This window comes from Eubalaena glacialis, chromosome 3 (genome assembly GCF_028564815.1).
Source record: "Eubalaena glacialis isolate mEubGla1 chromosome 3, mEubGla1.1.hap2.+ XY, whole genome shotgun sequence".
Taxonomy (NCBI): domain Eukaryota; kingdom Metazoa; phylum Chordata; class Mammalia; order Artiodactyla; family Balaenidae; genus Eubalaena; species Eubalaena glacialis.
The window spans coordinates 73,068,870-73,094,425 of NC_083718.1; the positions used below are offsets into that span (position 1 = coordinate 73,068,870).

Here is a 25,556-nt window from a genome sequence, read left to right on the forward strand (position 1 = left end):
TCTCTGGTTATTGAACCTGTTAGCCTTGATCCTTTGTCAATCACACCATGATGAGAAGAGAAGGAAACACACACACACACACACACACACACACACACACACACACAAAACCTCAAAAAGCAAATATGCTCTCCATGGTTACCTAATCTGGAGTGCTGGGAAAAATGAAACTGGATTGAATTCTACATTGTCTTACCATATCCATGTTTACAAAGCCCAGGCCACTCTTCATGCATGATTCCATTTAAACAAAAGAAAGCTGTGATGGTACAGCCCAGTGACTTGGAGAACTATATGATAACAAATTAGAAGCATCTAGAAGCTCACAGAAGACATTAGTGTGTGGAGCCTTACATGTCTCCAATAACAATCTACCACAGGGTAGAAAGAGGACTTATTTTAGTGGGCAAACAAGCGGGGAGGTCAAAGACACCACATACCCTCAAATGTTAGAAATTAGATTTAAAAGTCATATTATGATCTAACATATTTAATTTGTGACCCTTTAAAGTTGGGGCATCAATTTTCTTAGACATGTACCCCACAGCCAAAATCAATGCATCTGGTTCATTATGGGGAGAAATATCTTAATCTAACTTATTTAATAAAGGCTTATTGAATAAATAAATACTTATTTAATAAGAAATATTTCTGGTTTTCCCTTTAAAAAAAAAAGCACCAACGTGCATGCCTTCCATAGCATACAAACACCAAGGTTATATTTTTTATGCATTACTGATTATTTTTTTCACATGTGGAAATTAAGAACTGATGGTACAAGGCACACCCCCAAAATATATTATGTTAGGCTAACTCTGAAATTAGTGATACAATGCACATTTACTAAAATAAAACCAGGAGCACAGCACATGACTGATACTGTAACAGGAAAACTGGAATCTGAATCACTTGAATTAACGACTGGCAATTTTCTTTGTAGTTTACATAAAGAAAACCAACACAATAAAACAGTAAAGAACGACAACTATAAACAATGGATAGCAATCACCATAGTTGGCTTTGCAGACCAGAACATTTTAATAAGATATTTAAAGAAGAGTGAATATTCCTTCAAAGAATGCATGCTAGTAGATGACCCAGACATCATGTAATAGGAACAGCAAAATAGATAAGGACAACAACTTTATATGAGACAGACTAAATGCCTGAACCCCAAGGGACTATCTCAAAGTACTAAGTCAAGCTTACTTATTAGAATCTCTGAAAGGAGAATTTAGAGGTCTCCTCATCAAAACCAACCAATTTACCTCTGTCCAACTTAAAGAGACACATTAGTGCAAACCCTCAGACAAGTCCATCTTATAAACAGCAAAACACATTGCTTTTTGGAAATGAAAAGAAAAACCCAAAGTCGCATCAACAGTAAAAAAGACAAATCAAATACATAAATCAACCCATCCATAGCCTAAAGAATTAAAAGAAAACCCCAGTGTAGGAAAAGCACATATAAAAATGGAGAACATTTCCCCCAATTCAAAGAAAAAACTAACCAGCTGAATTGGGAGTTGACGGTGAGTTAGCTTGGCTTCCATGGGCTGACACATTGGTAGCAGTGACAGCTGTTTTGGCAGCATAAATATTGGCTTCCTCTTGAAATTTACCTATGTTCTTCTTGTACCGGATTCGTTTATTTCCAAACCAGTTTGATACCTAGAGCGGTTTAAAAGAAGAGGAGAAAGTTACCAGTTCATCCTGCACAAACATCACAGAAGAAAAGGAAGAACTTATGAGAGGGTTGAAGAGGTAGGCTAATTGGTCTCATCCTAGCTCTGATTTTGCAACATCAATTAAAAGGTCTGAAGGAAGGGCTTGGAGAGGAGCAACTATATAAAATGAGATTCTCTTGCTTAATATAACACAATCTAGCAAAACCACTGTGACAAAAATTTTTCTAGGGAGGAGATGCTCATTTCACTAGAACCCTTTTAGTTCAGGGCAAGCATTTTAAATCTGCTTACCTCTTAAGTATAGGACACTAAAATAAACCTAGCATTTCAGGAGAAATGCCTGTTACTTACCAATGTTAAAGCTGACTTTGGGCAATCAAAATACACAGACCTTTAAATAGCCAAATAAATCTATATCAACATAGGGGTGCTTTCATGGATGGATTAATTTCACATTTTTATTAGTTAAATAACTTTAATATGGACTAGATTCTTAGCTGCATTGTACTACTGACCTTAGGATCAATATAATTCAATCCAATAAATTTCACTAAGTATTTTGTGCAAAGCTTGGTGTTATCTACATGAGGAAAAACTGAAGCCTAGCACTGATTATTCCTTTGAATTCCAGGCTTTAAATGTTAACACCAATACACAAAATAAACGTAATTTACTTTCATTTGTTAATTTATTTCCTTCATGTGGCTCACAGCGGCTGTCCTGGCTTGATTCTATGCCCGTTCTCTTTATACCAAGACCTCTGCCAGACACAAGTGGAGACACAGTGAAATTCAAGTTTTACTCCCATAATCCTGCCTTAGGAAGGAGAGTTTTATACCCCATATTTCAGATGTGATTTCAAACTAAAATATTGTGGTTTTATACAATTACAAAACAAACCATGAATTTGGTGAGAGAAGGAGAAGTTGGTAACACATGTACCACAGCTTACATGTAATTTAATTTACCCCAACAATGGCAGATAAAGAAAATTCTTGCAAAACTACACTTATTTTTAAAGTGCATTAGCTAAATTTAAAAATCTTATAAGGCTATCCCTCATAGACCTATATAGCTCATACCGAAGCAGAAATGCCAAGCCTCTGTTATAAAAATCAAAACATAGCATTGCAATATTAGTAAACAAGAGAGAAAAAAACTCAAGAGAAAATGCTTTATTTATTGCAAATGCTGGTGCCTACAGAAAGAGAGTTAAATTGGAAGAGGAAGGGCATTTCTGGGTCCATTTAGGGACCGCTGCCTATCTAATTTCACTCCCAAACTCATGCTCTTCTTTTTTTAGAAGGTTAGTAGCTTTATTTATTTATTTATTTATTTATTTATTTATGGCTGTGTTGGGTCTTCGTTTCTGTGTGAGGGCTTTCTCTAGTTGCGGCGAGCGGGGGCCACTCCTCATCGCGGCGCGCGGGCCTCTCACCATCGCGGCCTCTCTCGTTGCGGAGCACGGGCTCCAGATGCGCAGGCTCAGCAGCTGTGGCTCACGGGCCCAGCCGCCCCGCGGCATGTGGGATCCTCCCAGACCAGGGCTCATGCTTTTCTTGATGTAACTTTCACTATTCATAGGAATCAATCATCATTGTGGTTGGTTTTTGACTTCTAAGTGGAACAGAGAGAGAGGAAAGGAGGCAGGGAGATTTTTTCTGAGGTAGCTGGATGAGCTGGAAGAAAGGGGGAAAGATGAAGGAAGTTTGGAATGACTTTTGAGGAGGAAAGAAAATGCCTGTGGTCTAATTAAATTGGCTACATGAGAGAAGGTGAGAAGGAAGAGGGTGGAGAAGGGACCGGTCCTGGGATGATTCCTTTCTACAGGAGAATAGATGCTCATGCAGGGAAGATGATGGGTCAGTTCAGGCATTTCCTGCATCGCCCACTAGGGGGATGTCATATGCCCTGAACAATGTATAGAATCGGTATTTTCATGAACTCACTCACTGTTCAACGATCATTGACAAGCTCTACTATGTGCTAGGCACTAGGGATACAGAGATGACTGACTTACTCCGAGACAGATAATGCAGAAGGAATCACTGATTCTCTGGGGAAAGTTTGATTCACATCTTGAACATGTTAAGTTTGAAGAGCCCGTGGGCAGAGCCGTGGTGAAGTCCAGTGGGAAGTAAGATATATGAGTTTGGCGTTCCAGGAGAGAAGTCTCATGGGGATATTCAAAGAGCTGTATATTTGCAGCTGTGAGCACGGAGGGGACCACTCCGATTAACTGTGTAGAACAGTGCTTTTCAAAGTCAAGTGTGCATGGAGGGCTTATGAAGACAGATGCCTAGCCTCCTCTCCTTTCCACCAGAGATTCTGATTCAGGACTGGGGTGAGACCCAAGAAATTTTTTTTAAGTTAAGTTGAAGTATAGTTGATTTACAACATCGTGTTAGGTTTAGGTGTACAGCACAGTTATTCAGTTATATATATATATATATATATATATATATATATACACATATACATATATACATACATAAATATATATATATACATATATACATATATACATACATAAATATATATGTATATTCTTTTTCAGATTTTTTTTCTCTTATAGGTTATTACAAAATATTGAGTATAGTTCCCTGTGCTATATGGTAAGACCCAAGAGGTTACATTTCTAACAAGCTCCCAGCTGATGCTGCCTTCTGTAGATCATACTCCAAGCAGCACTAGAATAGAGGAAGGGCTGTTCTGGGATCAAAGGAGAGGATGGTCAATAGATGGGTTTCTGTGTATGAGCATATTTTTGTTTGGGAATCACAGGAGGACTCACTAGTAAGTGGATTTTAAAAGAATATGTGTCTTAAAAAATAATTAAGGACCATGGGCTAGGACATGATGAGATGGGGGCTAATGAAAGAACAATACTTTTAGGATAGGTAGAGATGGCAGATCCTCTAAGAAGACTGACCAGGAGTGGCCCAAGAGGAAGGAGGAAACTCCAGAGAGAACAATGTTAAGGAAGCCAAAGTAGGAGAATTTCAAGATGGAGGGGTGATTATTAACAACAACAACAACAAAAAACCCAAAACAGGGCTTCCCTGGTGGCACAGTGGTTAAGAATCCGCTTGCCAATGCAGGGGACAAGGGTTCGAACCCTCGTCCAGGACGATCCCACATGCTGCGGAGCAACTAAGCCCATGCGCCACAACTACTGAGCCTGCGCTCTAGAGCCCGCGAGCCACAACTACTGAAGCCCATGTGCCTAGAGCCCGTGCTCCGCAACAAGAGAAACCACCGCAACGAGAAGCCCGCGCACTGCAACAAGGAGTAGCCCCCGCTCGCCGCAACTAGAGAAAGCCCGTGCCCAGCAACAAAGACCCAACTCAGCCAAAAATAAATAAATAAATTTAGTTTAAAAAAAACCCAAAGCAACAAACAAACAAACAAAAAACAAGAAAGATACAGTCAAAGGCATCTCCTAGATTTGAGAACTAGAGATAGAGGGAGATTTAATATATCATGTGGTCCAGCCAACCATGACTGGAGATGGGGCAACTAAGACCCAAATAGAAAGAGTGAGTTCCTAAAATCCCATGGTTGACTCAGCATAAACATGCTCCTAGCAAATGGTCGCTCTATGATATCATATTGTCTCCCACTGGAACTTGTTTGGCAATGGTAGAACAGTCTGGTTATTGTTGGGAGGAAGTGATGTGATGGGGATGGAAGAATGGTATCGCCTTGGGATGGATGGGGGAAAGAGAAAGGTGATACAATATACGTAAATAATCATTTTAATGGACAAACTATTTGCACCCTGGATTTCCATAATGAAGGATGTGAAGGTTGCTGGAATAGGCCAAGATTCCATTTTTTATTCAGATACAATACAGACTAGATCCTGAAGAGTTCATTCTATTTTCAATAGGGATTTGGAATTCCAAATCCCAGAATTTGAATTCAAACAATATAGTGATTTTCAACTTTAGCAGCAGAAGATTCCATGACTGAAATTCACTGTTTGTGGGTTAGTGATATGGTTTATACCTGGAACCATTCCACAAACATGCAGCAAGTACCATAAGACATCAGTTCTCTTTTCTTGTGGACAATGGGTCTAGATTTGGACAAGAATGGTTAGAAACCTAGACAAAAATCAGGCCACCTGAATTAGACCACTGATGTTCTGCTTTCCCAGGGTTGCCAAGACTGGAAATGACCTTCCGCTGGGTCCAAGTACCTGAGGAAGGTCCAGGTTAAAAAGGAGACAATTCTTTCTGCCTTGTCTGAAAGGAGGTTTCCAAGGCTGCTGCAAAATCACACACAGAGTGCTGGGGAGAGCCTGGCAATCTCTTCATTGCAGATCCCCTGTGTGGAGTTCTTTATTTTGACTAGACCTAATTCTGCTTAGCTAAACACAGGTTGATGGGATCAGCACCCGGCAGGGAGTAGCAGAAGCCAGGATTCAGTTCAAGGAAGTACAGATGCTCAGTTTATACAAAACAGCGTCTACTTCATTTACAAAATGTTAAGTGAAGTTTTTCACTAAAGTAGGCCTCTTCTCCCCAACTTCCCCCTCACCCTTGCCCTTTTTGGAAACACTAGTACATTTGATTCTCTTGCACGTGACATAATTCTTAGGAAAGCTTTCTCTGAGAGGTTTCTTGACTATCCCTACTGGTCTCAACTAGAGACTGGTGGTGGTATTTGAGGTTCAGACCGAGTAAGAAGTTTGGATGGATCCTTTGTGTAGACAAAATGTAGATACATATAAAACTTGCTGACTTTTCTACTTCATATTAATGCTGAACACTCCAGGTCCATAAAAATTTTACGTCATGTGTCTTTCCACGTCAATAGGCACCTGTTACGGTTACTGCTCTTTGGGGGAAGGGGGCACTCAGTGACATTTTGTGCAATCATTCCAATGCAAGCATAGTGACATGTTAAAATTCCTACACTCCATCAGTTACAGAGTGAGGACATCAAGAGAGGACCTTTGAGTCCCTTTCATTTAAAAGTTCCATTCACTGACTCTTAAAGTTCCTGGGTTGGGCAAAAAAATGGGCCAAGGAATTGAGTATGCTTGAGAAAATAACATGAGAAATTCAGATGGCTTTCCAAGTACATGTAGAATTCTTCACCCATTTGAAGCAACGGAGAGCTCAGAGGGAAGAACCCTATCCCTGTTTTTACACTGTACTTAGTCTTCTCCTACTTCTGCTGGTTCCTCTGAAGTTTTTCCAGGTACTGCCTTGGAAACTTTCTTATGCACATCATGTGCTGACCTTGCCATTTTAAGGCTTAAGTTGATGGAACTTACAAGGCATGATAGTTCAGGAAAGCAAGACGTCCAAGACTCTGCCCTGTGACTCCACCATGGCCAGGCTATGGGCTGAGCCCTTTGAGGGCTTCTTACCTGGGACACTGTGATGCCACACTTCTTGGCTAACTCCTCTTTGGCTTCCTCACTGGGGTAGGGGTTGCTGAGATGGGAATAGAAATATTCATTCAGGATTTCCGTCGCTTGCTTGTTGAAATTCCGTCTCTTCCGCCTTCATAAAGAGAAAGGAAACAACAACGACAACGGAAAAAAAAAAGTTCACACCAAATACATATAAAAAGGGAGAGGAGAGGATCTACATCTGGGAGAAGGCCCTTTTTTGAGTGAAAAGTGAACAAGAGGAGATTTGAGCAAAGGGGCTGGATGCTGAAAGCAGTCCTGAAAGCGTTCGTTAAATACTTCATTGTGTACTGTTGGGACGCTGAGCAAAAGAACAATCACACATATTATACAAATATTTATACAGAGTGGTGAGGGGCATGAAGTTGCAAAATCCCACCATCTTGGTTTTGAACCCTGGACCAACTGAATACCAGCTGGGTGATTTGGGATGCCTCTCCAAACTTCAGCTTCTTCAAATGACAGTCCAAAGAGTCAAACTGACCTCACGGGGTGACAGGGAGAAATGAGGTCATACATAGAGAGGACTCAGCACAGTGCCTGGTACATGACAAATACTAGGACTTAGTGGGGATTCTTCCTACCAGGTTCCAGGCCTTGGGCCATACCCCTCAGAGCCATCAATTCAAATTATTCGTTTTTCACAACTAGTGAGGTAGCTATGGTTATTCCCATTTACCAATGAAGAACTGAGTTCAAAGGTCGCTCAACTAGTAGGTTATAGGGCCAAAGTATCAATTCAGGTCTGCCTGACTACAAAACCCAGCCTCTTTCTTGTATACAGATTGCCTCCTGGCAATTACACAGAGACTCTGTAGCCATAAGTTAAAAATACGTTGTCTGGACTTCCCTGGTGGCACAGTGGTTAAGACTCCATGTTCCCAATGCAGGGGGCCCGTGTTTGATCCCTGGTCAGGGAACTAGATCCCACATGCATGCTGCAACTAAGGAGCCCATGTGCCGCAACAAAGGAGCCCGTGAGCCACAACTAAGGAGCCCACCTGCTGCAACTAAGGAGACTGCCTGCCGCAACTAAGACCCATAGCAACCAAATTAATAAATAAATATATATTTTTTTAAAGTTATTTTCTCTCTGTTCTATCCCCATATAAGTGCATGCAACATTTTTAAAAGGCATGGGGAAGGGGGGCGAGAATGGATGGAAATTAACCCCCTGACTACTTGACCTCCCTTGAAAAGGAGAGAAGCAGCACTTTCTAAGCAGGAACAGCTGCTAAATGGTAAAACATAAACCCAGAGAAATCTTTTTAATATATAGGTTGCTAAAATGAAGAAAACCACTTTTTGAATAAAAGCATTTTTCTTCTTAAAAAAAAAGTGCTAATTGAACTAATTTAAAGTAAGAATCACTTTGTTGCCTCCTCCCAGCTAAGGCCTGAGGATAGCTGGGGTTTGCTTAGGGATGCCTGGCTCCTTGCAGATGCTGGCTGGCCCTCCTTGAGGGGGTGGGGTCTCTACCTTTAAATTAGCTCCATTAGCACTTCTGCCTTTCTAGCTTTTATCAAAAGCTTTTCCTTATGGGGAAAAAAAAATTTCCAGAGCATCCCTTGTTACGCCAGGATATTGAATTTTCTGACTTAAGCCAACAGAAAGCACCGATCGCCTTGCTAGACAGGAAATTCAGCTAATATTGTATTTTCCGGGTCCCACTTGGATTAATTAACATAATAAAGTGCCTGATTTTACCGGATGAACACCATCTGTCCATAGGTATTAACCACATCTGTCCAGATTATGCCAAGCCCAAGTCACCCTCCCAAATCATGCTGAGTTTCTGGGTCACCCAGCATCAGAAATTGGGCAGATTGGATGAAAAGGCCCAACTAAAAAGGAGGCGTGTATTAAAAGCTCTTGCATGATGGGAATTTGAGGAAGGTAGCCAAGTGGCTAACCCGGTCTCCAGGCTAGTCTTTGGATAACCTCTGGCTTCCTCTTGGCCTAAAGAAAACAGTTGTTTTAGGCCTGGGGAAGTGGCCCCTGAAGGCTCCCCTAATTGGGAGTTGTTTGCATTAGCATTACAGTGTATTTCTTGGGACTCTTCCAACTGAGCTCATAGGAAGCCTCTCTGGAATGAGCTGGGGTGCAGGGATGGTGCAGACAGCTGTTCCCGGCTCTCTCCTCCTGGTGACGTGCAATCTTCCTTTAGGTGGTCTCATCCACTCAGATGGATGCACTTATCACCTTGTGCAGTGGCTGTCTCAATCTAGGGCCTTTGAAGCCCCAGAATTAGGATTTTGCAGAATTTCAAGAAACCCAGTAAAAATAATATAATTCTGACGATAAGTTTATTTGAACTAAGACACCTGGTTGCTTTGCTTTGGCTGGAAGTGTTTTCAGCTCGGTGAGTTAACATTTGTTATTTCAAGCCAACAAAAAGCTTTGATCATCAGTTATCCAGGTAAACTTAAGAAATGTGGACGTTGATTAAATTTTAGGGATGGAACCTTTCAAATCACAGTGACTCAAGAGTGAGGAGTGTAGGCACCGTGTACATATGTTGCTAACCACCAAATGTGTTATCTCTGACCAAATGCCTCTCCTAAGAGCCAACGCCCCATTTACTACTGCATACCCCAGACACTTCCAACAAACTCTGTGCTTCTAAGACTAGTATCACATTTCACCCAAACCAGCTCCATTTTCTTTTTTTTTTCCATATTATATAATGACATCACCATAGATACAGAGTTCATTGTATTTGCTAATTTGTTTGTCCATTCATTTGTTCGTTTATTCCTTCAAATATTTGAGTACCTAGCATGCGCCAGAATCTGGGAGTGATTCTCAATTCCTCTTGCTCTCTTACTGGATAAACACTATCTGTCCATAGGTATTAACCACATCTGTCCAGATTATGCCAAGCCTAAGTCACTTTCCCAAATCATGCTGAGTTTCTGTGTCACCCAGCATCAGAAATTGGGCAGATTGGATTAAAAAGCCCCACTAAAAAGGAGGCGTGTATTAAAAGCTCTTGCATAATGGGAATTTGAGGAAGGTAGGCCCCAGAGCAAGTCTTACCAGTTCTATTTTTCAAATCTATCCCTTTTGTTCCATCCTTAGTGTCATTGCTATTTTTGAACTGGGTTTAGAGGAGCCACAGTCTGTCATAGAATGGTCTTAGTAGTGTTGTCCAACAGCACTTTCTGCAATGAGGAAAATAAATGTTCTCTGTTCTCCAATATAGTAGCCATTAGCTGCATGTGGCTATCGAGTGGCTGAAATACGGCTCATATAACTGGAGTGCTAAATTTTTAAATTTTATTTACTTTTATTTTAATTAATTTAAATTTAAAATCAAGAAGCCACAGACTAGACAGTGCAACTCCATACTGATGCTTTCCCTAAATCATGGCCAAGCAACCCTCCTGGAAGGAGAGCAGGGACTCACGCACAGCCCTGGTGCACACCATCAAAAGCACGAAATGGCTTCAAAACCTCCTGCTGTAGTCTATTCCATCACATACCAATGTTTATCTTAAAATAAGAATATTTTCCTCCAAATATTTGAGTAAAATGGGGAAGGTTTTTCATACTTATTTTGCATTTCCCCAGTTTGAGAAGCACACACCTCAACAGTGGTCTCCTACCGTTTCTTTGAATTCAGCTCATCTTCAAGAAAATCACTAGAGGAATTCCTCCAAACCATGGATCTGATCATGAAAATAATAATAATAATAATAATAAATAATATATAATATACTGAACCTTACTATATTATAGCTGAATTATGGTGTGAATACTATGTTCCAGACACTATACTTTTTTAATACATTATCTTATTTATTCCTGTATAGAATTATCCCCATTTTAGAAACACAAAAACTGAGTCTTAGGGAGGATAAGCCACTTACCCCGGGTCACAAAGGTAGTCAGGGTTGTAGCAAGAATCTGAATCCAAGAAGTGCAACTTGAGAACTTACACTATAAATTACTATATTCTCTCCTTAAACAGTTCAGAGAGTTTCTGCTGCTTCATAGGACAAATTTGAAATCTTTGCTGGTACAGTTAAGGTCTTTCAGTGGATCTAGCCCCTCCCTAGTGTCTCATTTCCCGCCAGTCCTACACATGCTCTACATAATTTCATCCAGCTACATCACATGCTTCTCCATTCCCCAAAGGCACTCACGGCGTTCATGTTCCCGTGCCTTTTCATACCACCCTGTGTATTTCTCTCCCGCAGCATTTGCCACAGGTTTACACGTGTCTTCCCAACTAAACAGCAAATCCTCAAGGGGAGGAGCCATGTTTCACACATATTTGAAACCCTGCTGCCCGACACATAGTATGCATTCCAGTAAGTAATGCCTGTTGAAGTTGAATTATGTTGTTTACTTTGCTTCTGTGATTCTTTCTATTTGTTAAACATCATACTCCTCTGAGATTCAGCAGTGTCTGCCTCTCCCTGATTTTCGATTCTCTCTCCCCTTTGGGTAAACTTGGCAGATGTACTTCCTGTGATCATGTGCAGTTTTATGCTGTTATAGGAGCACCTGTCCCAGCAGATTATGAGCTCTTGAAGGTGGGACCCACATCTACATGCAGTTTTTCATCTTTGTTATTCCAGTGGCTAATATAGCATTTGACAGAGAGTAAAAACTCAGAGAAGTAAATAAATCTAAATACAGTGCCAGTTTGGCCAGACCTTATTGCATGTTCTTTCCTCTTTCTTACCGTCCTCTTTGCTAATCATTTTAGGTAACTCCATCCACCAGGGTGAAGTGCAGAGGTGCACTTCCAGCCATGTGTTTAGGTTCTTATTGTTTTCTCTAGCAAGATGTTATTTTAAAAAAACAAGATAAAATTACTGTATTGCTAGAAAACTATTAAAAGGGTTTACAAGTTCTCTCTCTCAAAGACTTATTGTAGGCCTGACAATAAGCTTACCAAGTTTTACAGCACAATGCTTGATATAAAGCTGAAATAATAAATGTTGAGTGAATGAATGAATGAGTGGAATTTTTAAGTTAAACTTTTCTGGCACCATAAGGAAGACAAAAAGGATATGACTTGAGTGGACAAAACCTGGCCCAAATGCTCAGCTGGGGACTGTCGAAGGCAGAATCCCAAGAAGATATGTAAGATTTCATCCTGGGGTACATCCCTTTCCCTTGAGTGTGTGTGTTTTGGGGCACTGTGGAAATAACAGGATATCATTCCTGTGATTAAGTTACCAATCAGCTGACTTTGCATTAATGAAACGGGAGATTAGGTTAAAGCCTTAAAATGGTGACATTCTCCAGGAAGAACGCAAGCAGCCGACTTGTAAGCTGCCTATGGAGAGGGCAGCTTCTAGGATCTGGGGACCTCAGTTCTACAATCACAAGGAACTGAATTATGCCCCTACTGGAATGAGCTTCAGATAAGAGCATGGCCTCAGCTGACCCGTGGATTGCAGCTTTGTGAGACAAGAGCAGAGAACCCAGGTTAGCCTGCCCAGGCTCCTGAACAACAGACACTGTGAGATAATAACTTGTGTTGTTCTAAGCTGCTAAATTTGTGGTAATCTGTTCTTCAGCAACAGAAAATACAAGGAATGTTACACAACAAAGCAGTAACATTCAATTCTGCATACCCATTACATTACGAAGACTAATCCTGTTACTAAATCAAGTCCTCCTTGTATTTTGTCTTCCATGAAATCTTTTCCGATGAAGCCCTGCCCATCAGATGCATGGTTGAGAGAAGCACATGAACATCAGCAGTGAATGTGTCTTTCTTAGTAAAGTGTGTTTAGCTAGCTTTCCCAATTATAGATAGCACTAGAAGCAATGATATTAGCTACCGCAATCAGGAGTCCAGGCAAACGTTTATTTTTGAGCTGGAAAAACCATTTGCTTAGCCTTGGGTTGGCACTTGGGGTCATATTTTTTCAGCGATACTAAATATACATACCTCTAAGTAAATGCTAATAACAAAGACAAAAGGTTAGTTGTTTTAGTTTTGAACCTTGGCTCAGAGGCAATGATGCAAAGGTTGCAGCCAAAGCAGGAAAGAGACCCTCTCTTACAGTGATTGTCCTTCTGGTGCCAACTGGAACAATCTAGGCAAAGGCTGGTGGAAGTGAAAGGAACTGTGTACAAAGCTCGCCTAGTTTCGTGTCTTTTAGAGTCTGACCTTCTGCTGGCCACAGCAGAGTTACTGAGAGAAGAAATCCTATGAGAAAATGATTCTGCTCCTCCCTTCTCTCTGATTTCTTTCTTGAAAAGAACCCAGTCTGGGCCCAACTTTTCTTTTTTTTTTTTCCAGTATCTGCCAACATCAATGCCAACTCCAGCATTTTAACGAGGGGAGTTACCATGGGGATGTAAACAACACATGCAGAGTGGCAGCGGCCACAGCACAGGGGAAAGACCCAGACACAGGCCACCAGTCACTTGCACTTTGTACCGTGCGGAACGGCCTGCTTTAAAGAAGCCAGGCTGGCAGCAGGCCACGGGGTGACAGAGATGCACGGGGGGGTGTCCTGCTTCAGAGGGCCTGTGCCTTCCCCCACTCATCACCATGCTCTGCTGGGAACAGCTCTCTTCATTTGTACTTTCTCTTGACTTACTCTATGGAATTCTATTAGCCCAGAGATACAGTTTGCTAGCTGGCATTCTTATTTCATATTCCACGTGACCCAAAACACAATGAATAAAAGGGAGTTTAGGAGGTTCCAGGGAGTTTTGAAGAGGTCTGTGAACTGTAAAGACCACACTTGTGAAGAGAGAGAAAAGTACAGGTAAGAGAGCTGAATAATACATGATTTCCGGGGTGAAAAAATTTAAAAAGCAGAGCATTTGGGTGTCTGAATGAAAAGGAACGAAACTACAGATTATTAAATGGTATATGACCCTGACATACCTAATGTTTTAATAATAAAAATCATATGTTGGGATTATATTCAGGAATGGAAACAATGAATGATGAAATCTGCATTTATAGAAGATGGCTAATTTAAGATGAACTGTAGATCACAAAGGATATCCACACTCTGAAAACTTATTTATTAGATCAATTATCAACACAGTCCCCTAGAGTAGATGAAAGATATGATATCACCATTCTACAGGCTGGATATCAGAAGCCAAAGAAATCAAAGGGATTTGTACAAATCCACTGGTCTAGAGGGTAGGAGGACCAAGAACTGATTATTTGTTCTATAGTCTCAGTTTTTGTCGTAAAGGACCTTTCTATCCGTGATTTCAACTGAATTCTTTGACCTCACAAATTAGGTCACAAGTTAATGTCAGATAGAAAACATCAAATCTTGATTGAAAATCTGGCCCATATCAGACCAGTCCCTTGCCCCTCTATGCCCAAGGGACCATGTCTTCTTCATCTTTTCATCTTTGTGCCCCTAAAACTCAGCCCAGAGTAGGACACATGGTAATCTAGTTATAAATATTTGTTGAATCAAACTGGGTGCCCTCTCTGCCTACACGTACTGTGGCAAAGATTCCCAGCTCTCAGTTGGAACTTTCGTGGAGAAAATATGTCATTGCAGTATCTAGTAAGACCTGTATGGGCCCATAGTTACAACCTATTCCTGTGAAAGAGACCCCTAGTGGTATGAAAACAGAAAGTCCTGCTTTTTCTGTCCCTGTAGCTAAGTCATCCTTGCTTCTCATGAAGAGTAGCAGTGGCCATAAAAAATATCCCCTCTCATGACACATTTTCCTGGAGCCATATAAAACCAATGGTAATCCACCCTTTCAGCACTCCTTTCCCTGACCTAAGAACCTTTCTCAGGCTACCACTTGGCTCAGCCTTGAACATGATGATAATGGAGTCTTTGGAGAGGGCCAGCCGTGGATTCCAACCCTGGATCAGTGGTTCTCCCCAAGGACAGACCCCTCCTGGGGACTCACCGCGCATCCAGAAACCGGGAACGCAGGATCATGACGGCCTCACACGTGCTCTGCTTGAGCTGCATCTGGATGGAGCTGAACTTGCGGTGGATGATACTGACCATCCGCTCGATCTCCTTCGGGGAGATGGGCCTGGTCCGGCTTTGCTCTCGCAGGAGATTCATCACGTGGGTGGTGAACTCATTACATGCCTGGAATGGCAGGATGACAGACATGGGGTGTGGTGAGGGTCCAAGTCTCAGCACACTTGACGTGAGGCTGTGTAGGTCTTTCTAGAGACGTGTGCAGGTAAGGAAAGTGGGCTAGTTTGTGGCATTTTGTCAAATCAGAAAAAATAAATGATGCCTGGAGATCCCTTTCAGCCCATTTGATTATAATTTTTGGCCATGATGTGGATTTTTTTAAAGGGAAAAGAAAATTCTTAATTATTTTTCAAAATCAATTATTTTTCATGATTTTACTACTATGAAAGATGAGAACATGAATACTAGTATAAAACACACTTCAAAACCCTTCACCCCAATGTTAACAGTCAAAGAGAGTTTGGGGTCAAATATAGCATGAACTTTCTGCCTTGCCCTTATCTCTGATATGTTAAAGCTTCCAAATATTCAATTTAGCATAAACAGCCCGAAGAGTGGAATCATGGAGTTAAAAGCTCTGATAACTCTTCTGGGAGATTTCTCATCAATCTATTTCTACTTCTAGTCTTATCGTAAGAACTCCCTCCTATGCTGGTCTTCTGAAGATCTGCTATGTCTATAACACAAAGGGAATAGGTAAAAAAAAAAAAAAAAAAAACAGCATCAAAATATGAATTAGAGGATTCAGGAGTTATCCCTGCAGAAAGGAAAACTCTCAGGTTAGAGACCAACATACTCTCAGCTCTGGAAGTGAAACTGGAGATCATTTTTCCCACCTCCTTATTTTACAGTTGGGAAAACTGTGGCTCTAAGAGATGAAGGCCCACAGCAAAAAACAGCAGCTGAGGCAGGACCTGAATGCTTCCTCATCCAGGCCAGGGTGTCTGTTCTTTCCCAGACCCTGAACCTGCTTCTCAGAACACCACTGCCCTTTCTCTTAGTTACTATTATTTATCATCTCTGTAGTCTGGTTTTATTAGTGAACATTCAATAAAATATCTACTCACAGGTTAACTCACAGTAATGTTGTAAACCTGTATAAGATTGTAACAAAAAAAGGCAACTTGATGCTGTGAGAGTTGAAGAACTAAGGACTCAAAGGGTTCAACTTAATATTAACAGCGGAAACACGCCCATTGATGCTAACACTGCATTGCCCTTGTTTTTTACAGCACCAAGCCCTTCGTAGCTGTCAATTATGCAGTAACAATAACATATTTACTGTTCATTTCTCCAAGAAATCCTTCGAGGTTGGCTGGCCAAAGATACAAAGGCAGATGCATCCACTGGGCTGTGTCTACACTGGGGGCTGGGAGGCCTGGGTTTTGACCTGCCTCCGTGAGTATGTGGGCAAATCCTTTCACTACTCAGTACTTCGTTTTATTTGTCCGAGAGTGGATTTAATCATTCCTAACCCTTCAGCAAGGCTACCAGTGCCCATGCACTTGTGCAGTGACCTGCAGATGGAGTAAATCACTCACATGAACATAGCAGTGGGCTAAGAGCACAGATTGCCTGCGTTCAGATCCTGCGCTAGAACTCACTTCGCTCTGGGGCCTTGGTTAGTTATGTAAGATCCTTGTATCTCGTCTTCCCTATTTGTGAAATGGGGATGACAGTACCTCAAAGGGTGTAGTAAGGACTACATGAGTTACTATCTTTGTGTCTGGCCATATAAATTGAGTCATTATTATCTCTTCCAAGTACAGAGAACTTAGAAACCCAGCATAGGATCACGATTGGGCAAACCTCTCCAGGCTTCAGTCTGCCCCGTGGTAAAACTAAAGGGGGTCACAAATACCTTCTTTCTACTCTGCACGCATATGCTGAAGACAACAGCCACAGAAGATCAGGTCCAATAGCATTTTGCTCTTACTAAGAAAACTGCTACCTAAACACAAGATCTTAGTATAAGCTTCATCTCTCCCCAACCTCAACTGCCCCTTCACCCTCAACAAGGGAGGGAGATAAAACCTGGCAGCGAGTTGGCGGCAAGTCTATGAGAAGTCGGGGTGGGGCGTGGCGGGGGGAGGCACACTGCAGGCATCCTAAGCGGCTTTCTGGAGAAACGCTTCAGCCCCCGCTGGGCTGCAGCCTCCCCACTTGATGGGGGCTCACAGGGAGGAGGGGCTGGACGTGAAGGAGGTATTGTCAAGTGCGCTTGCTCTCTGCTGGGAAGCCACAGTGCTTGGCTAATAATGATGTGCTTCATTACGGTGAATAAAAATACTCACAATATCTGATGCTTATTTAGGGCATTGGATCCCGGGCCCCTTTCTGCTCTGCCCCAAACAGACAGTGGAGTCTTTTTACCCACTGCTGAGGTGGAGCAAGGCAGCTGCTCCACAGCTGCTCGGGAACACACAACAGACAGTGCAGAGGAGTTCCAAGTCCATTTTAGACAGACAGAACACAGTGTTCCAGATTTTTCCAGGACCTGAACTACCCACGCCTCCTCCTCAGTTCCCCCAAGCTCGGCACCTTCAGAAGCTGTGCTGCTCCCATGAAGTCAGGCGCTCCTGATGGAATGGGAAGAGTGGGGATGACAAGCGTTAATTAAATAGGACCCTCGCCGGCTGAAGGTTTCTGTGACAGAGGAGACTCTGCTGCAGACTGTCCTAAAGGCGGTCACCTTCTGGAGCTACCCCTTCAGCTGCCCCCAGAAAGTGGACGCTTTCTGAAAGGAGATGTCCCAAGTTCCAGGGCAAAGGCCCTTCTGGGAGCAGCCTACCCAAGAGAAGCTCTCTTAGAAAATCCTGCTTGAGTTTAAGCAATTTAATCCTAGACTTGAAGCCTCCTTCCTGCACTTCTCTTCAGCCCACCTTCTTCTCTTACTCCTTCAAACTGGATTTGGCTGCCAATTTCAGCAACGAATGTGATTGGGATTTTAAGACTTTCTCGGCTGTGAATGGACCTAACCCACCCCGGTTCGGCCTTAGAGACTGAGCCTTGTCAATGCCCTGGCAGCATTACTCACAAAAACTGAAAAGTGAAGAACTCTGCAAAACTACAAGAGTATCGTTTTTTAGAATAGCACTTGGAACAAAATTCAGGTTTCTGGATATCACGGTTTTATCTATTAGAATATGCCAGTCTTAAATACCTTAGCTTCCAACGTGATCTGCTGAAAAAGTGTTTTACCAGCCCCTTTTAATGAAGAAAACAATTTCCTTCTTTTCTTTTGAATGAAAGTCTCTAGAAGCCTTCTTTATCTAATAACCTCAGGGTGAAACAATGGCTGATTCATGTTGGGTTTTTTTTGGGGGGGAGTGGGGGAGGGGTGAGTAGGGTTATGGTAGCTACTTACTGGAAAGCTAATTGATCCTCTGGTTATCTACCATCACCAAACTAAAAACAAAACAAAACAAACCAAAACAACAGAATCAACTCTTAAATAGTCAGTTTGGTAACCATCTAGGTACTACTAAAACAGAGACTGACATTTTTACTAAGGTTTCCTATTTTTAAGAAAGCTCCCGCAAGGAATGCTTACAGAAAAAAATGAAGAAGATCTATCTCTCAGACATACTAGCTAAAAGGTTAATGGCATAATTTCCTTATAATCTGCTATTTACTATAAGTAACAATACAACTAATATTAATAAATTATTAAGCACATAGAGTATGTTAAACAGTATTCAGTTCTTACCCAGAAAATGCCTAAAGAAATAAGGAAATGATTTTTTACTGTTTTTTAAGAATAACAAATACAGACAACTACTACATTTACCTAATTTGCTCTGTACTGATGGAGTTTTTCCTTAAGTTCCCAATTTCCAGCATGATTATTATTTAGAATAGGTAGATATCTATGAGAAGTTTCTGAAGGAGAATAGTTTTTTATCACTAGCCTCTCTTAGAGAGCATCAATCTAGTCCATGAAAGTAACAGAGAGGTCAAGCCGGTTACTTCATCGTCTACAGACGTCCACACTTGTTCCATATTAAGTGTGGCTGGGTATTGTTCCAATAAGAGCCCTTGGGCTAAGGGTCAAAATCTGGCTTCCAGGGCCAATTCTGTCCGTCCTTTGGATGTGTGACCCAGATACATCACCTAACCTCTTTGACCTCCAGTTCCTCACCTGTATCGAAATGGAGATGACAGTACCTGTCTGGAGGACCCAACCTTAAAATTACCTTGAGGAACAAGTGCAGTTAGGTTGACAAAAGTGCTTTAGTCATTTTGGATGAGGATGGAAGAGTGAGACAAGGCAGGGGGGGCGTTAAATCAAGGAAACAGTCTGTTCGTCTATGTTGCTGGCAACCTGAGCTAAGAAGAAAGCCAGTTTTAAACACCATCCAGCCTAACATCCATTCCAGTTATGGGCTTAGGGAGGAAGCCACACTCTTCATGTACCTCTGGAGTTTGGCATGAGTTAACCTGGATACTAGGTCTAGATAGGTTGTTATGCCAGAGGCCAAGCTTAGCAGTGAAGGTAAAATAGGGAAAGCACAGAGTAGGAAGAACCCAAGAGGCCAGCTAGGGACCTTGTCAGCAGATGTCCCCATGTGTCTTCCCAAGTTATCCCATTGGTTGGGGCAGACTCTGAACCCTAACATGATGGCCCAGGTGGGGAAGCTGTCATAGATCAGCCAGCTTACCTGAGCTCAGCCTCTCCTGGGAACTGAGGAAATGTCTACATGAGCCTACACCGTGATAAGAATGTTTGTTCTTTCCCAAGAAGGTGGGGGGTGATGATCCACAGGTTCTTACCACAAGATTGCTTTTATTTTCCTCCCCTTGAACCCTCCCTACACCTGTCTGATGGTTGAAATTCACCACGCTTGGCTTCCAGCTTCACACCTTTTTTCCCTCATAAAAGAAGGGACTTTGTAGAAATCCATTTCAGAGGTAGATAGGACTGCCATAATGAAACTTTCTTCACTTTAAATTTTAAAATGCCTATTTCTATTCTAAAATTTAAATTTTCTATTAAGTTTGCATTTGCCTTCTACCTAGACAGTCATAAGTGGACAGTACAGGGTCTTCCACTTTTTGCTTTTTCTCCCCCTTCTTCTGTAACTCTTAAAAAAGAAAAGAGGGCTTCCCTGGTGGCGCAGTGGTTGAGAATCTGCCTGCTAATGCAGGGGACACGGGTTCGAGCCCTGGTCTGGGAAGATCCCACATGCCGCGGAGCAACTGGGCCCGTGAGCCACAACTACTGAGCCTGCGCGTCTGGAGTCTGTGCTCCGCAACAAGAGAGGCCGCGATAGTGAGAGGCCTGCGCACCGTGATGAAGAGTGGTCCCCGCTTGCCACAACTAGAGGAAGCCCTCGCATAGAAACGAAGACCCAACACAGCCAAAAATAAATAAATAAATAAATAAATAAATAAATTTATTAAAAAAAAAAGAAAGAAAGAAAAGAAAGCCATAAACCTAACAATTCAATGAAAGTAAGTTAACTTAGAACTTCAGGACAATGTCACATCCAAAGACATGACAACAAATATATCTGTCAGCTAAATAATGGGAGGAAAGCCTGATGTTAAGGGACTCCTAATAAAGTAGTATTGCTCATACTGACCAGAGGAAACAATATTGATATTTAAATTCACATGTGTGTGTGTTGGGGGGGTCCTCTAGTAGAGAGGGGCGCTATTATAATTAGAATACCGTACAACATTTATATATTGTTCTATGACTTAAAGCCTTTCTTAGCCTTTCCTTCCTATGATTTTTATGCCTCTTTGATATCCTAGACCCCAAATCCACAGCTCCTTGCCAAATACCACCAGCTTTTAGCATGTAGTATGTGGACCACTGGATCCCAGAGACCATTTAGTGGAGTGTCAGGACTGTATTTCAACTTTATCTGACTCCAGGAGTCCCCTGAGACCCTCTACTCTTCTTATAGCGGGAGGTGTGTCTCGTATTGCATACCATACATAGAAAGCAGAACATGTTTGACTCCCATTCGAACCGAATCTAGGTAGAGTGAGGGACTTTAGTATCCGTTCCCATAGGATTCCATGAGCACCAGGGTGGTGAGGAATCCTAATGAACGAGCAGACAAGGGCCAGAGGAGCCCACCCACCTCCCCCAGGTCAGGTGGTGACTCTGCTCATGACCTATAACACCCTGAGAGCCCCGGGGCTGCATGCCCATAGGGAAACGCTCCAGAGCTCCAGGGACTGAGTTTTCCTTATATTGACTATGGACGTTTCCTGAAATCATCATTTACAACTTCAATTTTTTTTTAATGGCTTTATCTCTAGTTTGCCCGGGTTTTCAGCAGTGGACACCAAGGACTTGGTGGGCTCAGGTTCAGCCAGTGGCTCTGGGGTGAGGCCGGAAATGCCAGACCCCAGATGTCAGTCTCCAGGAAAGGCTGTCCGCCTCGGGGTCCACAGCCCTGAGTTCCCTGATGCCTCCGCCCGCCCTTTTCCGGAAGGGCGGGGTGGGGGGGGCGCCCAGACCCCACAGGGCTGTGGTTACCTGCTCGTATTTCTCCAGCTCCGTGTGGTAGATTTGTCTGATCTGTGAGAGTTTGGCTCTGTAATCAGAATGCTCCACCGAGTTGTCGGAACCGGCGCCTCCAGAAGCTGCCGCCGCCGCAGCCGCCGCGGCCGAGCCGCCACCCTTCTCCGGCCCGGCCACGCCCTCCGCCAGCAGCATGTTGTCCAGTCGCATCAGCTGTGGGTCTGTTGGCTCCTCTTCCTGCGCTCCCCGGATACTCAAAACTGCAGGAAGACCCAAACGAGTGGGGAGGAGTTAATAGTAACCCAACGAAGCAAACTTTAAAAACAACAACAAAAAACCCCCAATGTATCATTTGGCTAAGTCTCAAATTACTTGCAATATGGCATCTGAGCAACGGGTTGGAAAAAGAGAGGAATTGGAGGAGAAAATGCAAGGAGAGATTTGCTTTGTTCCCCAAATTAATTATATCCCATCATATGAGGTACCTAGCATAGTCAAATTGATGGAGGCAGAAAGTAGACCAGGGGGTACCACGGGCTGCGGGGAGGGGGTGGGGATAAGGAGTTCGTGATTAACCGGTACAGAGTTTCATTTTGGGAAGATGAAAAAGTTCTTGAGATGGGTGGTGGTGATGGCTGCACAACAATGCAAATGTACTTAATGCCACTGAACTGTACACTTAAAAATAGTTATAATGATAAATTTTAGGTTATGCATATTTTACCACAGTGAAAGAAATTTCAAATCTACAAAAAACTTAATTATAGCAATATAATTTTCACTTTCATCCCCAAACTGCCAAATTTTAATTCAAGGAAGAGCATTTCCTTCTTCATTTCTAATTTTAGATTTCTGTGAGGTTGTGGTTTTACACTCATTGACTTTGTAATATTCGATCAGCCTAAATTTTCATCTCCAAAATAATCTAAGCCAGGCAAATCCAGTTAATTTGGAGTGAAGTGTTAAGACCTCTCCCCTGGACTAGGGATTTCTATCTCCCCAAATTGAGATCAATCTGTTCTGGGTGATAAGAACTCCATCCTGGTACAAACAAGGGTGAGGTCCTTTTAACAAGCTGTCTCAGGGATTCAGAGAAGCCGGTATTCTGATAGGATAGAGGAGGCTCAGCTCTGTTAGAGGCTGCTTTTTATTAAAACACCATGACCATTTGCGGGGGATGAGGGGGTGATTTGGACTGAAAGAGATCAAGTGATTTAGTAAATCAGCAGAAGAGCTAGGCAGTCTCTTTTTACTACCTTCATACAACCTGCCATAAAGTAAATCACTCATCTGAGCCCAGTTTAGTTGTCAGCAGCCAAGCCTTTGTTGAGAGCGAACACAAAAAGAATTTCCAATTAAAAACAAATTGAGGGTAGGAAAGGAGGAACATGATTAAAGACAGAGGAGAAGGCGTCCCATGCTCGTTCACATCTTGGGGATGGAGATGGCAGGGTCTACGTGGCCTGGTGGGTATGTGAGCACTGGCGCAGCCAGAGAGTCCAGAGCTGTTTCCAGCCAGGATGCATCTGGTGGGCACCACGGGGACGGTGCCAGTTGTAGTTGTCTCCTGAGCCCTAGCAAGGCAGCCCCACGGGGTTGTGACAGGGAAGGTGGATCTGAGCTCAATCCGAGGGGACGTGTAGACATTCAGGGCATTTCATCACGTATAATACCAGCATAACTGCTGGCTGTGTCCACATGCTCCTGGCTTCTAACAGGCATGACAAGAAGCAACCTTGGAAGTTGTTTCAAAGGAAAGCCCGACTCCTGTGCTAAAAGGAAAAGGGCAGCTTTGCTTTCATGAAACAGGAGACAGTCAAGTGGAAGGTCAAGCCACGCAGACCAGGGGTGGCGGTTAGGAGCAGGAGAATTAAAGGCACAGGGTAGAGACACGTGCCCCCCACACCCCATGAAGTGAGAAAGGACGGGAGGAGGGAAGGGAGGACCTGGGGAAGGCAGTTAGCTGGGGAGGAAAGAAGCAAGTCCACCCCGGCACACAACAGGCCCACACTTCAGGACCCAGGTTCTCCTCTCGCATCTGAATTTTTAATATTCTGCTGCACTAAAATAAAACTGCTACATTGTTAATGGCACAGGTTAGGGGATCGTGGAGGTTTATTTTGTGGACCTTTTTCCAATGAAATCCTTCTTTTGTAATGGGAAACTGTCCCTTTGATCTTAGCATAATAAAGATTTAGTCATGTTATTCAGTTCCTTGAATTTATTTACTCAGATCTACAAAGTCCTCAGAAGAACATATCACCACTAACAAAGGTTTCCTTAAGAAAGGAAATGAATGCAGTAACCATTTCCTGAATACCAGTCCCTAAAGGTGCGGAAAAGAATGTGACCGCCCCAAGCAGCTGGGCTTAGAGCCCAGGAACCCCTCCTTCCTCGTCTGTACAGCCCAGTGAATTCTTCCAGGTGAGGGCATTTACGTGGGGTTTATGGATGTTTCCCCAGTGGATTTTATTGAATGAATTTTAATTACTTTACCAACGAAAAATATCTATGGGCCATTTACAAATGAAAAAAGGAAAAGAAAATCAACTCTGAGCCATTCTGTAATTGTTGCACTTCTGCTTGATCATTAAAAAATTGGTGCTGAGGCAAAACTTGACACTAATATGGCCAGTATATCCCAGAAGAGGCTGCAAACTTCGGCTGACGGGAAATGTCCCCAAGATGCTGAGGCTGGTCACACCTGAGCCAGGCAGTGAGGCCTCCAAGTGGCTCCTCCTCATCACTCTATAACAATCCTTCCTGACAGATCCAGCACTGACAGATCTCGTAATGGTTTCTGGTCGCAACAACGGTAGCAAAGCAAAAAATAATCATGTCATCTTAATGGTGAAGACGTGCTTTCCTAGGGCCACCTGAACACTGCCTTACCTGAGGTGATGATGAGCATTGTCAGACAGCACCTGTGCTTAAGACTGACTTGCTCACCCCATTAGCTTATTCCTCTAGCAAAGTTCAATTCATTATGAGAGGAGAAAGAGAGGCAAAGAGATAGGCATGCACAGACCAAAGTGCTGGTACTAGTTCCTCCAGGTACTAGGTAGGTGACTAGGTGGGCATGTTACTACTAGTATTTCCCATATGCCCAATATTTACCTCTGAGAATATTTTCCGTTTCCAGCCTCTCTCAGTTGCACCCACGCCCATGCCCCACTTTTTCGTTTAAACAATCAACGGGAAGCGCAAAACGTCCACACAAACTCTGTACACCTACCTAATTAATATTTTTCTTAGTCTTGAAATCTAACTGGTTTTAAATGAAATAAGAAAGGAAATTGCTAAAGCTGGCCAAGGACACTGAAAGGATACAGCGTAATCCCCTACCCACCAAAGAAGTTCCAGGACCATCACAGAGGGTAAAGCCCTAATCTATACTGACTCTTTTTTTTTCCCCCTCAGGTACGAAAGGTACATTTAGTTGGGGGAAAAAAAACACACACGCACAGTAAGAGCGTTATCATTTCGCTTAGCTTTTATATAACTTGATGAATCCTGTAAACAAATACTCTTCAAAAAGAAATTTGGATTCACTAAGATTTAATATAATTGATTTCTAAATGTGGCCAAGAAGAAATTGGTATGCTAGAAATACAATGTACCATAACATCAATGTTGCTTGCATTTATACTCAGAGTTCAGGACACAGAAATTGGCCCCAAACCAGAGATTTGAAGAAAATAAAAGAACAGAAAAATGTGGAAAAACAAAAAACCCAAGTCTTCTCCAAATTACACCCTTTAAATTATACTCAAATGATTGTGAAAATAGAAATTTCAGAGTATGTGTCAGAATCACCACCATAACTACACACACACACGCATACACAATATAAACAAAAGAAAACTTTCCTCTTCCACTACTTTACATGGAAGATTCTGGTTCTGAGGGTCTTGGGCTGCGTATGTGTGCTGGGCAGAGGCCCGGATGGACCAATAAACAACACTGCGTGTACAGATTTCTTCCTGGAAGGAGCAGGATCCGAA

General features: G+C 42.5%; 1 protein-coding gene across 7 annotated transcripts in view; it reads right to left on the reverse strand.

Annotated features, from left to right (window-relative positions):
- PBX1 (PBX homeobox 1) overlaps window positions 1-25,556 on the reverse strand; it is a 315,946-nt gene that overhangs the window by 71,623 nt on the left and 218,767 nt on the right. For all 7 annotated transcript variants that reach the window (XM_061183157.1, XM_061183159.1, XM_061183156.1 and 4 more), the window contains 4 exons: window positions 21,568-21,812; window positions 14,989-15,179; window positions 7,072-7,207; window positions 1,512-1,671 (listed from right to left, as the gene is read on the reverse strand). In XM_061183157.1, coding sequence (XP_061039140.1) covers window positions 1,512-1,671; window positions 7,072-7,207; window positions 14,989-15,179; window positions 21,568-21,812 — 732 coding nt within the window. The remainder of the gene's footprint in view (window positions 1-1,511; window positions 1,672-7,071; window positions 7,208-14,988; window positions 15,180-21,567; window positions 21,813-25,556) is intronic.